This window comes from Erythrolamprus reginae, chromosome 3 (genome assembly GCF_031021105.1).
Source record: "Erythrolamprus reginae isolate rEryReg1 chromosome 3, rEryReg1.hap1, whole genome shotgun sequence".
Classification (NCBI taxonomy): domain Eukaryota; kingdom Metazoa; phylum Chordata; class Lepidosauria; order Squamata; family Dipsadidae; genus Erythrolamprus; species Erythrolamprus reginae.
This window is the reverse complement of record NC_091952.1, coordinates 168,699,948-168,713,714: the sequence shown is the minus strand read 5'-3', so window position 1 is coordinate 168,713,714 and position 13,767 is coordinate 168,699,948. Positions and strand designations below refer to the sequence as shown.

At 38.3% G+C, this 13,767-nt stretch overlaps 1 protein-coding gene across 1 annotated transcript in view; it reads right to left on the bottom strand.

Annotated features, from left to right (window-relative positions):
• Positions 1-13,767, bottom strand: part of CDH20 (cadherin 20) — a 111,615-nt gene that overhangs the window by 52,724 nt on the left and 45,124 nt on the right. The window contains exon 2 of the mRNA XM_070749091.1: positions 6,376-6,707. Coding sequence (XP_070605192.1) covers positions 6,376-6,618 — 243 coding nt within the window. The 5' untranslated portion in view covers positions 6,619-6,707. The remainder of the gene's footprint in view (positions 1-6,375; positions 6,708-13,767) is intronic.

Genomic DNA, 13,767 nt, shown 5'->3' with positions numbered 1-13,767 from the left:
TGTCACGATAATGAAAATGATTAAAGTCCGTTTGAACTTTAATTACGGCGGAGGTGATGGATGGAAGCTGTTTAGTCATTTGTTCAAAACAAGATTTCTTTTATTATAAAAGTAGAAAAATAAAACATGTCCCGGTGGACCAAACAACAAATACGCCTAACATAATGGTGGATAGAAAGAAGAATGGAATTTTAGGATGAAGAAGAAGGAAGTAGTGTTAGATGTGGCAGGATATTACATCATAATAGGAGGAACTTAATAAAGCATACACAGTTAACTCTTTAATTACTAAATGTCTCTGGGGCTGGCAATATTCAGCGTGACACATACAGCTATGCAGTGGGCAATGCACACCTAGCCATGCTGCACAGGAGGAAGCAAACAGGCAGCAAGGTAAGTTAGAACCCACCTCTGCCTCGCAGGGTTGTTGTGGGAAAAATAGGAAGAAAAAATGTGTGTTAGATATGTTAGCTTCCTTGAGTTATTTCTTTAAAAACCCAATAAAAGCGGGATACAAATAAAATAAATCTAATTTCAGAATGGAGATACCAATTTATTGGGATTATGATATGAACAAAAATCTTACGGGTTGTTCTTAAACTCACAGAAATCTTGACTTGTTATCTATATCCTGTTCTTTGACATTATATTATATTATATTATATTATATTATATTATACTATATTATATTATATTATACTATACTATACTATATTATATTATATTACAGTATATTACATTATATTACATTACATTACATTACATTATATTATATTATTTGTTAAACACGTATAGGATAGTAGTTTGTATAAACATAAGTAAAAAGTAATGATAAAAAAGGACAATAGGACAATAGGCACAATGGTGCGCTTATGCAGGCAATGATTTTTAGTAAAAAGATTCACTCCATTGTGTGTTAATAAAACACAGAGCAAATATGAAACAATTGCTTTGGGAAAATAATAATAATAATAATAATAATAATAGTTGTTGTTGTTGTTGTTGTTGTTGTTACTATTATTATTCCGCCCTTCTCCAAAAACTCGGGCGGCTAACAGAGTAAATATAAAAACACAGCATACAATATAAACCTAATATATTTTTAAAAACTGTAGCGAAAAACCCTATGTATTACTCAATCAAACAGTACAATCACACCATGTATCACAATAATTAGTTGTGTGTGTGTGGGGGGGCATATTTAATTGCCCCAGTCTTAGGATCATATTGCAAAATACAGTACTAGGATCATATTGCAAAATGACCAAAACACATTGTTTAATAGTTCTTTGGGTATATCTATTATGTGACCAAATTGCTGGAATTACAAAAAGTGATTAAGTGTATGAATGTTTTTTAACCAGACAACTTTGCAAACAAGCAACTTATTCTTCAATGCCTCAGAATAAGAGGTTAAAATTGAAGCTGATTGGCAGTGATACGAACTAGTTGGGAAGAGTCACACTCCCAGTAACAACACACTTCTAGCAATGATTGGTTACAAATCACATTTCCCACTAATAACACATCTGCAAGATGCTGCTACTGCATAGAAGAGGGTTCAATTCTGGACAAATTAGCAATGATTGCATGTTTATTGGACTGCAAAATATTTCGCTGCAAAGGCCCTTTGAATCCCCTCATTTTGTATATCTACAGTGAGATTGTTAAAATAATCCTTTGCAAACCTTGTTTTGAACTAATTTGCTTCATAATTCCCAGTGTTAGCTGGAAATAAACTCTTAATTGTTTATTGAGTAGCCCGTATAGTTTCCCTATGGGCAGTTTTGAAATGCATTTTAAAAAAATTGACAGAAATTAATATTGTAAGAGAAAATACAATTTTAAATGTAGATTTAACTACAATGTAAATGATATGGTAGATAAAATAATTGCAGGCTGATGAAAAACTAGGATCAAATATTATGAGTAAACACATGTGAAAAGGACCCAGATTACAAACCCTAGCTATTCCCAACTGGTTCTTTCTACATATGATGAAGATCTAACTTCATATTTTGTACATAGGATGGCTAATAGGAGTTGTAATCCAGCATGTCAGGAAGACGCTTGGTTTGGAAAAGCTGACCCACCCACATACCGTGTTTTCCCGAAAGTAACACAGTGTCTTACTTTCTTTTTATCCCCAAAAGCCCCACTATGTCTGACTTTCGTGGTATGTCTTATATTGTCCCGGGCACCGGGGCCGGCTCGTCTTCGGGGTTTGGCCCGGGCGAGGCCTCTTTGGCGGCGACTTCCTGACGCGCTACCGGCTGGTGTCGTCTAAGCTCCGCAAGCGCTTCCTGCGCAAGCCCAACGTGTCGGAGGCGTCGGAGCAGTTTGCGGCGCTGGCGAGGGAGCTCCGCGCCCAGGAGAGTCTCCCTTATGCAGCCTGGTGCCAGCTGGCGGTGGCGCACTGCACCCAGAGCTTGGGCCACCCGGCGGGCGAGGCGGCGGCCCTGGCCGAACCGGCACGGCTCTGGCTGCGGCACGAGCGGGAGCTCCGACTGTGCTTCCTGCGCAAGCCCAACGTGTCGGAGGCGTCGGAGCAATTCACGGCGCTGGTGAGGGAGCTGCGCACCCAGGAGAGTCTCCCTTACGCAGCCTGGTGCCAGCTGGCGGTGGCGCGCTGCGCCCAGAGCTTGGGCCACCCGGCGGGTGAGGTGGCGGCCCTGGCCGAAGCGGCGCGGCTCTGGCTGCGGCACGAGCGGGAGCTCCGACTGCGCTTCCTGCACAAGCCCAACATGTCGGAGGCATCGGAGCAGTTCGCGGCGCTGGCGAGGGAGCTGCGTGCCCAGGAGAGTCTCCCTTACGCAGCCTGGTGCCAGCTGGCAGTGGCGCGCTGTGCCCAGAGCTTGGGCCACCCGGCGGGCGAGGCGGTGGCCCTGGCTGAAGCGGCGCGGCTCTGGCTGCGGCACGAGCGGGAGCTCCGACTGCGGCAAGGCAGCTAGATGAGAGGGAGGCGGCAATACCCCCGTGTTTCCCCGAAAGTAAGACATATGTCTTACTTTCGGGGTACGGCTTATATTAGCCGACCCCCCTGAAATCCCCGATACGTCTTACAATCGGGGGTGTCTTACTATCGGGGAAACACGGTAGAACAGCAGTTACTAGAGCTTTTCAGTCAATGGATGTTATTCTCAAAATGCCCAATTCAGTTCTTTGCTTAATTTGTTCATTCGTTCGTTCATTCTTTCATTCATCCATCCATCCATCGATCCTGCTTTTTAACTAACATAACATAGCCCAATCATATTGGATTTTGTTTCTAAAAAAGATGCATAAAGAACAGTTTAAATATATTTTGAATACTATTGATATTATTATTATTATTATTATTATTATTATTATTATTATTATTATTATTATTATTATTATTATTATTATTTTAATTTTGTATGCTGTTCTTCTCTGAAGGCACGGGGTGGCTCACAGGATGCAAAAACAACACAACAAATCTAATTAATTAAAAATTACTACTAAAATCCCATATATAATAAAATCAGTCAGCCAATTCATTCACAACCATACATTACATCTCATAAACAGAGGAAGGGGGCTTGGTTTAATTTCCCCATGTCTGGTGACATAAATGAGTTTTGAGGCTCTTGCGAAATGTGAGGAGGGTGGGGGCAATGCAAATCTCTGGAGGGAGCTGATTCCAGAGGGCCAGGGCCGCCACAGAAAAGGCTCTTCCCAGTCGACATTGTCTAGCCGACGGGACCCAGAGAAGGCCAACTCTGTGGGACCTAACCGGTTGCTGGGATTTATGCGACAGAAATGACGCATAAATGAGAAAAGCAAGAAAACAGGTATTGTTTTCTCTAATTGTGGAAAATTTATTTATTTATTTATTTATTTTATTTATTTATTTTGTCCAATACGCAATGAGGGTTTTAGTGGGTATATAACAATATACACATAGTAAAATACATGATGAAGGTTATAGAGGAGATACTCATAGTAAAATATATCTAAGAAATAATAGAAAAGAAGATATAGTCATAGAACATATCAATGAAAGAATAGAAGAAGAGATATAGGAATAGAAGAAAGGTATAGGAGATATAGGAGAGCAATAGGACAGGGGACGGAAGGCACTCTAGTACACTAGTACTCTCCCCTTACTGGCCTCTTAGGAATTTGGATAGGTCAACCGTAGATAATCTAAGGGTAAAGTGTTGGGGGTTTGGGGATGACACTATGGAGTCCGGTAATGAGTTCCACGCTTCGACAACTCGGTTACTGAAGTCATATTTTTTACAGTCAAGTTTGGAGCGGTTAATATTAAGTTTAAATCTGTTGTGTGCTCTTGTGTTGTTGTGGTTGAAGCTGAAGTAGTCGCCGACAGGCAGGACGTTGCAGCATATGATCTTGTGGGCAATACTTAGATCTTGTTTAAGGCGTCTTAGTTCTAAACTTTCTAGGCCCAGGATTGAAAGTCTAGTCTCATAGGGTACTCTATTTCGAGTGGAGGAGTGGATAATTTTGAATGGCCTTTTATAGTCACAATTTTGAATATACTGATGAAGTGCAGGGATTTTCTTGCAAGGGGCGTGGCATTTAAAAAGAACAAGAAGCAAAATGGACTGCCTTTCTCCTTCCTTTTTCTTTCAGCTTTTGCAAGGAAGATATGACAAAGGGGGAAAAAATCAGGAAACAAGCTGAAAAATTAAGAATTACATATTGTATGCCGGTGAAGTTGCCCTTTCAATTATTCATCCAAGGGATTCTTTAGAATAAATAAGCAATATGGTTTGGTATAAGGATATTGAATTAATTAATAAAAGCAACACTTGAAATGGAGTTTCCCTAAAGAAGAAAAGCAACATTTGCAGCAAATGGAATTCATATTACGGTTAAAGCAATTAAGTACTTGGGAACTTACTTAATAAAAACAATGAATATTTGTAAAAGAAAAATGACTTTCAGACTTAGAAAAATATAATTAAAATTATATTAAATTTATTTAACATATATTAACATTGTTCTGGAAAAACAGCAGTAGCAAAAATGGGTATTTACCAAGTTTTGATTTTCTATTTGTGGTACAAAATCTCATATAAAACTTCCAAGCCAGCTTCTAATTTAAACCATAGGCTGGATTTTATCGTCTTATGTCTGGATCACTTTTACTGAGAGAGCAGGACTTCCAGATAGCTTGCATAAATAACTTTAGTTTATAGAAATAGAAATGCAAAAACTATAATACATTAGTCAGTCAAAAGCAGCAGATTAAAATTATGGAATAAACACAGAAAAAGAATGAGCCAAAATTCATTGGCCCTGCCTCATTTATTTAATGAAGGTGAATATACAAAAATATAATCAGTGGAAAGAGAATACTTCATACAGAATTATGAATTCCTAATTCTTAATAAGACAAAGATGAAATCCTTTAATACTCTCTCTTCCCAATGGTCAGAGTCATCTTCAAATAAGTAGTATAGTTCAAACAGAATTGCAAAAACAGGGCAAAATACTTGGACTGAACTTGTAACACAGAACTCTAAAAACTTTGGAAATCTTGTTTACAAGTGGATAACTGAAATATTTCATAGAAATCGAATAAATTAGAGTTTATGAGTAAATAGATGCATACTGTAAATGGTAAAATTGATAGGAACAATGGGAATATCATGAATTTAATCTAACTCTGATGCTGAAAGAAAATTGGGTATACAATGTTTTACTATTAGTACATTATGCCAGTGCTGATTCTCAAACTACCAGTAAATAACTCATTTTCTAAAAATTAATAATATGGTTGGATTACCTATTCCTATTCAGCAACAATATTGTAAATAAGAACTATCTTAAAATGCTGGCTGCATTATGACAGTATGATTTAGATTTCACTTTAACCTTGGCATACTTGGGCAATGGTTGGGAAATATGTTCCGAATACAGAAACAATTCTTGTTCAAAGACTTTCAGAGGGAAGCCAAAATAAGCCACTACAATCTCTCTTTGTCCCCACGCTCTCTTTATCAATCTGTACCAGTCTGTGCACTGACACTGAAGAGGTTCAAATAATTGCTGACAGAGATTTTGTTAGGAAGATGTCTATTACAGCTGGTAATTGTCAGTGCTGATCTTTAGGAAAAAGGCAAATCATTGACAGTCTTTCAACATAGCCATTCCTCTCAGTTCAGGGTGACATGAACAGGAAGCTCTCAGATATAAATCAAATGCTCACAAATATATACGTATATATATCGTTGGAGAACAGAAATTCTATATTCTCTCAGCTCTCTCAACTAAACCCCCCTCTTTTGTGAAATTCACAACAAATATTCTAATATTCTTTAAACCATTAACCATCTCATGATCATAGTAGATCTCTCATTCCCCATCCCGCATACAGCTCCTTACCTTCCCAACGTACAAAGGATCTGTTCCTGTGTATTCTTCCAGAACAAAGAACTGGTTCCACACCCAACTCCTCTTCATGCGTTGATGAAGAAGCAAGTTGTCTGAGAGACTTTGTCCTTGACCTTTGCTTGGAGGTCTGCTAGTTCCAGATAATACAGTCGTAATGAGGTTCATCATAAAGCAAAAACTGAGTCCGAGCCACTTCTTTGCATTGTCCATTCTCCTTGATGTCCGCAATTTCATATGAGGATTGTCCTCTAAGGAATCCAATAAATAGGTCCGTGAAAACTTCCAAATAAAGACTTTCAGGGATATAGAGCAAGAATAATATCCTGTAAAGTTAAAGAAGATCTACTATCAGCTTTTTTTGGGGGGAAACCCTTTTTAAAAAGAAAAAAGAAAGCTATGCCATGGAGTATTTCATCTCCCTCATAAAAATGTAGGCCTGTTGCATATAAAGGAAGCTCCTCATTTGAAATGAAGATAATAATTGACTAGCTAGAGAGGAAGACCTTCCTAGGAGAACTGCTGGATTTCACTGTATTATTAATTGTCTTGGGTTAACAGATATTTTCTTTGGAAATATTTATGACCAAAAGTCTTTGATAGTCGTTACAAGGAGAAATTCTGTTCGTATAAATTATAATTCATAACTAATAACTATGCAATGATTTCTCTTTTTCTCACTCTCCTCATTGGACTTCTGAAACAACTTCATTGTCCCCTACATCATTTTTTTGATCAGTGATATTGTAATACTTTGATTTAAATTTAGCAGCTGCCATTTATTTTTCACTTTCATTATTTTTTTAGTAGTCAACCTTCAACCGCTTTAAGCCAGCTTCCCATTTTTGCTTACTTTTTGAAAAACCAGTGACATCAGCTAATGCAACATTTCTGGAGTTTTGAATGTTTGGTTAATCATTCTACTATTAAAAAAAAAAAGTGTCCTAGTACCGAAAGAAGCATCTACCAATATTTCCAATGCATATAGTTGTGGGCATAAACTTTAGTGAGTCAACATATTTTCTTCCTCCTTGAATCTAAAAGACTAATTTGGACCAAGGCATACTGATTTCCATAACAGGATATCTCATCCATTTTTTAAAAAAAATGTTAAATTAGATGGAGACTTTGTTCAGATCTTGCTTTGTGATAGTCTTTTGAGTCACATTAAATTTTGATGGATTTAACGCAAAATGCAATCAAAACGCAATCTTTAGTTGATCAGTGTAATTCAAGAACATTCTTCTTTTGGGGCAAAAGTGTTAAACTTTGTATTTTGGGGGGTTAATCACATTCTCAAGAAAGATTATTTTGTAAAAGTCCACTAGGATCTAACCCTACTCTCTGTTATGAATTAGGTCAGGGGTGTCAAACGCACGGGGCGTTATCATGGCAGCATCATATGAAAATCGGGACTCCTCCCCTTTGCCAAACTGGGCGTGGGCCTGGCCAGCCTGTAACGCATCCTGGTCATGGGCTGTGATCTCGACAGTCTTGAATTAGGCTACTGATTTGACTATTACTTGAATTATTTTAAGTACATGGATGAAAAGAGAATTGGCCAATCCTATTTTGCTTTTAAGCAACTTGTCCCTCCCCCCACAAACAAATATTATTGTGAAATTGTGATACTACTGTGGAAAAGTAGTATGCATATAAAACTGGTAGCTCTTCTGTCGGGCTCTCTGGTAGAATACTCCCAAAAATTCACAGGTACAAATTTCAGACACACACACCTTTGAAAATTCAAAACAATGTTCTTTATAATGAAAATTCACTTAAACTAAGCCCTCTTTTGGTATAGCAAAGAGCACTAGTCTCCAAACAAACTGGTAATTTGTACAAGTCCCTTATCAGTTCTGTGATACTTAGCTTGCAGCTGTGAGGCAATTCACAGTCCTTCTTCTTTTACAAAGTGAAACACACTTTGCCCTGGTTTAGTTTCAAAGCGGGGAAAAATCAGCACACAAAAAGTTAAAATCAGTAAAGCAGTCACGAAACACAACGATCAGATAATCCTCCACAATGGCCAAACCCACAGGCTGCTATTTATAGCAGCCTCACTAATTACCACAGCCCCACCCAACCACAGGTGGCCTCATTTTCTTTGATAATAATCTCTCAGTTGTTGTTGCCTATGCATCACTCTCCGCATGCGTGGCTGTATCATTAAGTCTTGTTCTGAATCCAAGGAGGAGCTAGATAATTGATCTCCTTCTGAGCTGTCTGCCACACTCTCCTCCTCCCTGTCACTCATGTCTTCTTGGTCAGAGGAGCCTTCATCAGTAGATTCCACCGGGGGGGGGGGGCAAAACAGGCCTGCAGCATGTGGATGTCTCCCCCACATCCACAGTCCTTGGGGCAGGAGCTGGGCCAGAGCTAACCACAACAGTAACCTAATCACATTTTATAGGCCTGAGAAGCCAGTAGATGAATGGGCACTGTAAGTCATAATATTGCCTTTTTAAAAAAATGTCAAGTCCAGTTAATAAGGAAAAAAATCAGTTGTAATCACTGTTGATTAAATATTGCTATACTGTATATATTTTGCAAATAGAACAGTAAGAAGAGGAAATGCTTTCAACATGTGTTCTGAAAACGTATTAATATTTCTGGATGAAACCTGGAATTTTTCCCCATTCTTTTAACCTAAGGCTACTGCAGCTATCAGGAAAACAACTCCTGGTCAAACATTTCATCCTCCAAACCTGTGATTTAGGTTGTTTTATGGTGCTGTGTGCTATTTGGTGCCTTAAGGCAGAATTAATAGTCTGAGTTTTGAAGGTAAAAAGTAAAAATGTCCAATTTCTATATCTGTTAACACAGAAAATTGTGTTGAGCGACACATGTTTACAACTTCAGATTTGGAACTATATTAGAAATGCCCAAGTATTTTGATTCTTTTATCAACAATGCAAGTCAGTAAGTCTTATCAATTTTTCTGACAGACCTGTCAAAATATGATATGATTCACAGTAATATAGACCTCTCTCTTTCCCTCTCTTATCTCCTCCCCTTCCAAACTATTAGGACTATACAAAACTTCAAAGGGATGCTTTAATTCAAAGATGATATGATCAGATTACCTCTATTGAAGCAGATTTACAAATTGAAACAGACACTCCGTCAATGCAGCAAATGAAAGCAGAGAGCTTCAAAGATTTGGTGGTTTTTCCACTGCTTCTCTGGTCCTTACAAACAATATACTACAAGGATGCCACAATTTCACTTACACATAAAGAGAATGTTAAAGGTTGGTAAGAGATTTTGACATGAAATGATAGACTCTCTGACATTGACCTGTGTAGCTGATCAATCCGAGATCTTTGGTATGGCAAGCCTTAAACATTTTCTTGAGTTGTTGAATATGACCAGTCACCTGCCTTTGATTTGCCTTCCCTTGGAGTAATAGAATGGTGAAGATCTTTGCAACTTTTAGCAGATTTGGGAGCCCAACATTATTCTCAATACCCTGAATATGGACTTAAAGTTGATGAGCCTAATATGCACTTTTGCCTTTGTCTTCAAATATATATGCTTGGAAAAGGCTTAAATCTTTTGAAAATAAGTCAATGGGAATTAGACTATCATTTAAGGCAGTGATTTTCAACCTTTTTTGAGCCATGGCACATTTTTTACATTTACAAAATCCTGGGGCACATTGAGTGGGGGGGGGGGGGGGGGCGCTAAAAAAAGTTTGGACAATTTTTTTCTCTCTCTCTTCCTCCCACTCTATTTCTCTCTCCCTCCCTTCTTTTTTTTCTCTCTCTCTCCACCCCTCTTTCTCTCTTTCTTCCTTCCTCTCTTTTTTGCTCTCTTTCTCCCTCCCTCCCTCTCTCTCCCACCTTCCCTCCCCCCCTCTCTCTTTCTCTCTTGCTCTCTCTCTTGCTTTCTTTCTCTCTCTTGTTCTCTTTCTCTCTTGCTTTCTTTCTCTCTCCCTTGCTTTCTTTCCCTCTCTCTTGTTTTCTTTCTCTCTTGCTTTCTCTCTCTCTCTCTTTCTCTCTTTCTTTCTTTCTCTCTCTCTTGTTTTCTTTCTCTCTCTGAGCTTCGCGGCACACCTGACCATGTCTCACGGCACACTAGTGCGCCGCAGCACACTGGTTGAAAAATACTGATTTAAGGAATTAGTGTAATTGGTTACTACTTTTAAAAACATGACAGTGGTAATGTATATGAATAAGCTGACATCTTCCTTTGAGGCATACTATATTTTCTCAGTGTATCAGCCTGCCTTTGATCATTAGTTGAAATATAGCATTATCCACAACAGTGGTGGGTTCCAACTTACCTCATTGCTGGTTCGCCTCCTCTTGTGTTGCGTGGCTGTGCTTGCGCACGCAGTACAAAAAAACTCTGCATTTTTTTAAAGCCAAAAACAAAATGGCGACCACATTCACAGTGCTGGAAACTCAGCTTCTGTGCTTGTGCAGAAGGAAAAATAAATTTTAAAACATTTTAAAAAGTGGAAAAAAAATAAAAAGAGATGGTGGCCACCACGGACTGGCACTGATCAATCCAGTTCAGTGACATCATTGTGACATCATCAGCAGGCCACTACCAGTTCGGGGGAACTGATCCGATTCGAGAAGAACCCACCCCTGGTCCACAAGCCTGATGCAACTTTATACTGTGTACAAATCTCACTGCAGCATTTAAAAAGTGATATAAACCTTAGATCAGTGTTTCCCAACCTTGGCCACTTGAAGATATTTGGACTTCAACTCCCAGAATTCCCCAGCCAGTGAATGCTGGCTGGGGAATTCTGGGAGTTGAAGTCCACATATCTTCAAGTGGCCAAGGTTGGGAAACACTGCCTTAGATAACAGGGCAATCAAACAATCAGTTTTCCTTCTCTACAAAAAAAGGTTAAAAGATTGGGGACTCTTTAGTTTGAAAAATAGGTGATAGGCCATGGTATACGGAATCAGGCACAGCATAAAATTGTCCAGTGAAGCTAACTGGGAAGAGTTTTGCAACAGATATGAGAAAGCAGTTTTTCACATAGCGCGTAACTGAACCATGGAATTTATTACCACATGAATGGTTATGGCCACTAATTTGGATTATTTTCAGTAAAATTAGATAAATTCAAGGGGGATACTTCTTTTGAAGATCTTTGGTCTTCGAAACTCGGTTTACTTCCAGGTTGGAGCTTCCAAATATCGTTTGCAAGGAAAAGAAAATATCAAAGAGGCCTATGTCCTCATCTCCTAATTGAAAGTTTCCAAAGACATTTGATTAGTTCTCTTTATATGATAATTAAGATAAAGTTATCTTTAGAAAAATTGAAACATTGTTAATTATATATTCCATTCAACTTGCAAGTAAGTAATAGAGCAGTGTTTTTCAACCAGTGTGCTGTGGCACACTAGTGTGCCACGAGACATGGTCAGGTGTGCCGCGAAGCTCAGCAAGAGAGAGAAAGAAAGAAAGAGAGAGAGAGAAAGAAAGCAAGAGAGGGAGAGAAAGAAAGCAAGAGAAGGAGAGAAAGAAAGCAAGAGAGAGAGAGAAAGAAAGAGAGAGAGAGAAAGAGAGAGAGAGAGAAAGAAAGAAAGAAAGAAAGAGAATGAAAGAAAGCAAGAGAGAGAGAAAGAGAGGGAGGGAAGGCGAGAGAGAGAGAGAAAGAGAGCAAAAAGAGGAAGGAAGAGAGAATGAAAGGGATGGAGAGAGAGAGGAAGGAAGGAAGAGAGAGAAAGAGGGAGAGAAATAGCGCGAAAGAGAGGAAGAGAGAATTTTTTTGTTCAAACTTTTTTAGCCCCCTCCCCCCGTTCAATGTGCCCCATGATTTTGTATATGTAAAAAATGTGCCATAGCTCAAAAAAGGTTGAAAATCACTGTAATAGAGATCTCTGATTTCTACTAAATATAAACTTAACAATGTTCATGCTCTGGAAACTAATTTTTTTATTTAATTGCACCAGGCAACAAAACCTGGAAAAGAGAAAAATGTAGATTTTGAATTTGCACAGCTTAAAATCATGGCTTTTGCTAAGCAAGGTTTTAATAATAACATAATAATAATAATAATAATAATAATAATAATAATAATAATAATAATAATAATAATAAACACGGTAGAAGAATTTGTTTCCAAATAAAACCTGGAAAATGTAATGTTGGAAGAGATGGGCTAGAAAATTGGAAAGACTTGGCAGAAAAATGAGAACTAGCTGGAATGAAGTCATAAAAATACTCCTCTCTACCAAATCTTTCCAAAGGTTCTTGACCAGTTGAGAATAATAAACAAAACAGAAGAAGAAATGGTAAAACTTGATGTAAGATCTAATTTCCATCTACTGTGCTTGGATACCTCTTGTTAAAGTGTTCCTTGTAATTAGGAGATTAATCTATCCATCACTCATTGATGAAAAGTACAAATAAGCTGCTGATCTTTAATTCAAAGAAGAAAACAAAACCATTCAATTTCGCCCCCACACTTCTTTTTCAGAACTTAGTGTGTTTTCCATAAATAGAAAAGTAAAAGAAAACTACCCATATTTTTCAGAATATAAAATGCACCAAAGTCTGCATTGGTTGCCGATCAGTTTCCGGTCACAATTCAAAGTGTTGGTTATGATCTATAAAGCCCTTCATGGCACCGGACCAGATTACCTCAGGAACTGCCTTCTGCTGCACGAATCCCAGCGACCAGTTAGGTCCCACAGAGTGGATCTTCTCCGGGTCCCATCAACTAAGCAATGTCGCCTGACGGGACCCAGGGGAAGAGCCTTCTCTGTGGCGGCCCCGGCCCTCTGGAACCAACTCCCCCCAGAGATTAGAACCTCCTCCTTGCCTTTCATAAACAACTTAAAACCCACCTCTTCTGGGGGAATTGAGATCCTCTTTCCCCCTAGGCCTTTACAATTCTATGCATGGTATGTATGTATGTATGTTTGGTTTTTATATTAATGTATTTTTAATCATTTCTAATACCAAATTACTATTGTACACTGTTTTATTGTCGCTGTTAGCCGCCCCGAGTCTCTGGAGAGGGGCGGTATACAAATCTAATAAATAAATAAATAAATAAATAAATAAATAAATAAATAAATAAATAAATAAATAAATAAATAAATAAATAAATAAATAAATAAATAAATAAATAAATAAGACACACCTTAGTTTTTGAGGAGGAAAATAGGGGAAAAAATTCTCTGCCTGCCAGGTATTCATCTAGTTAGCCTTTTTAGTCTGGTCTGCTTCAGCACATTATTTTATCCCTTGGTTTGGGCTTAAAAAAAACTTTCTTCAGAGGGAGTAGCAATGAAAAAAAGATTGCAGAGACTTAGGGCTAGAAAAAAACATTCTTTGGAGGGAGTAGCAATGAAAAAGCCTGCAAGCTGGTAAGAACCGGGAAGATCATTAGTGCCTTGTTAGGGCTGGAAA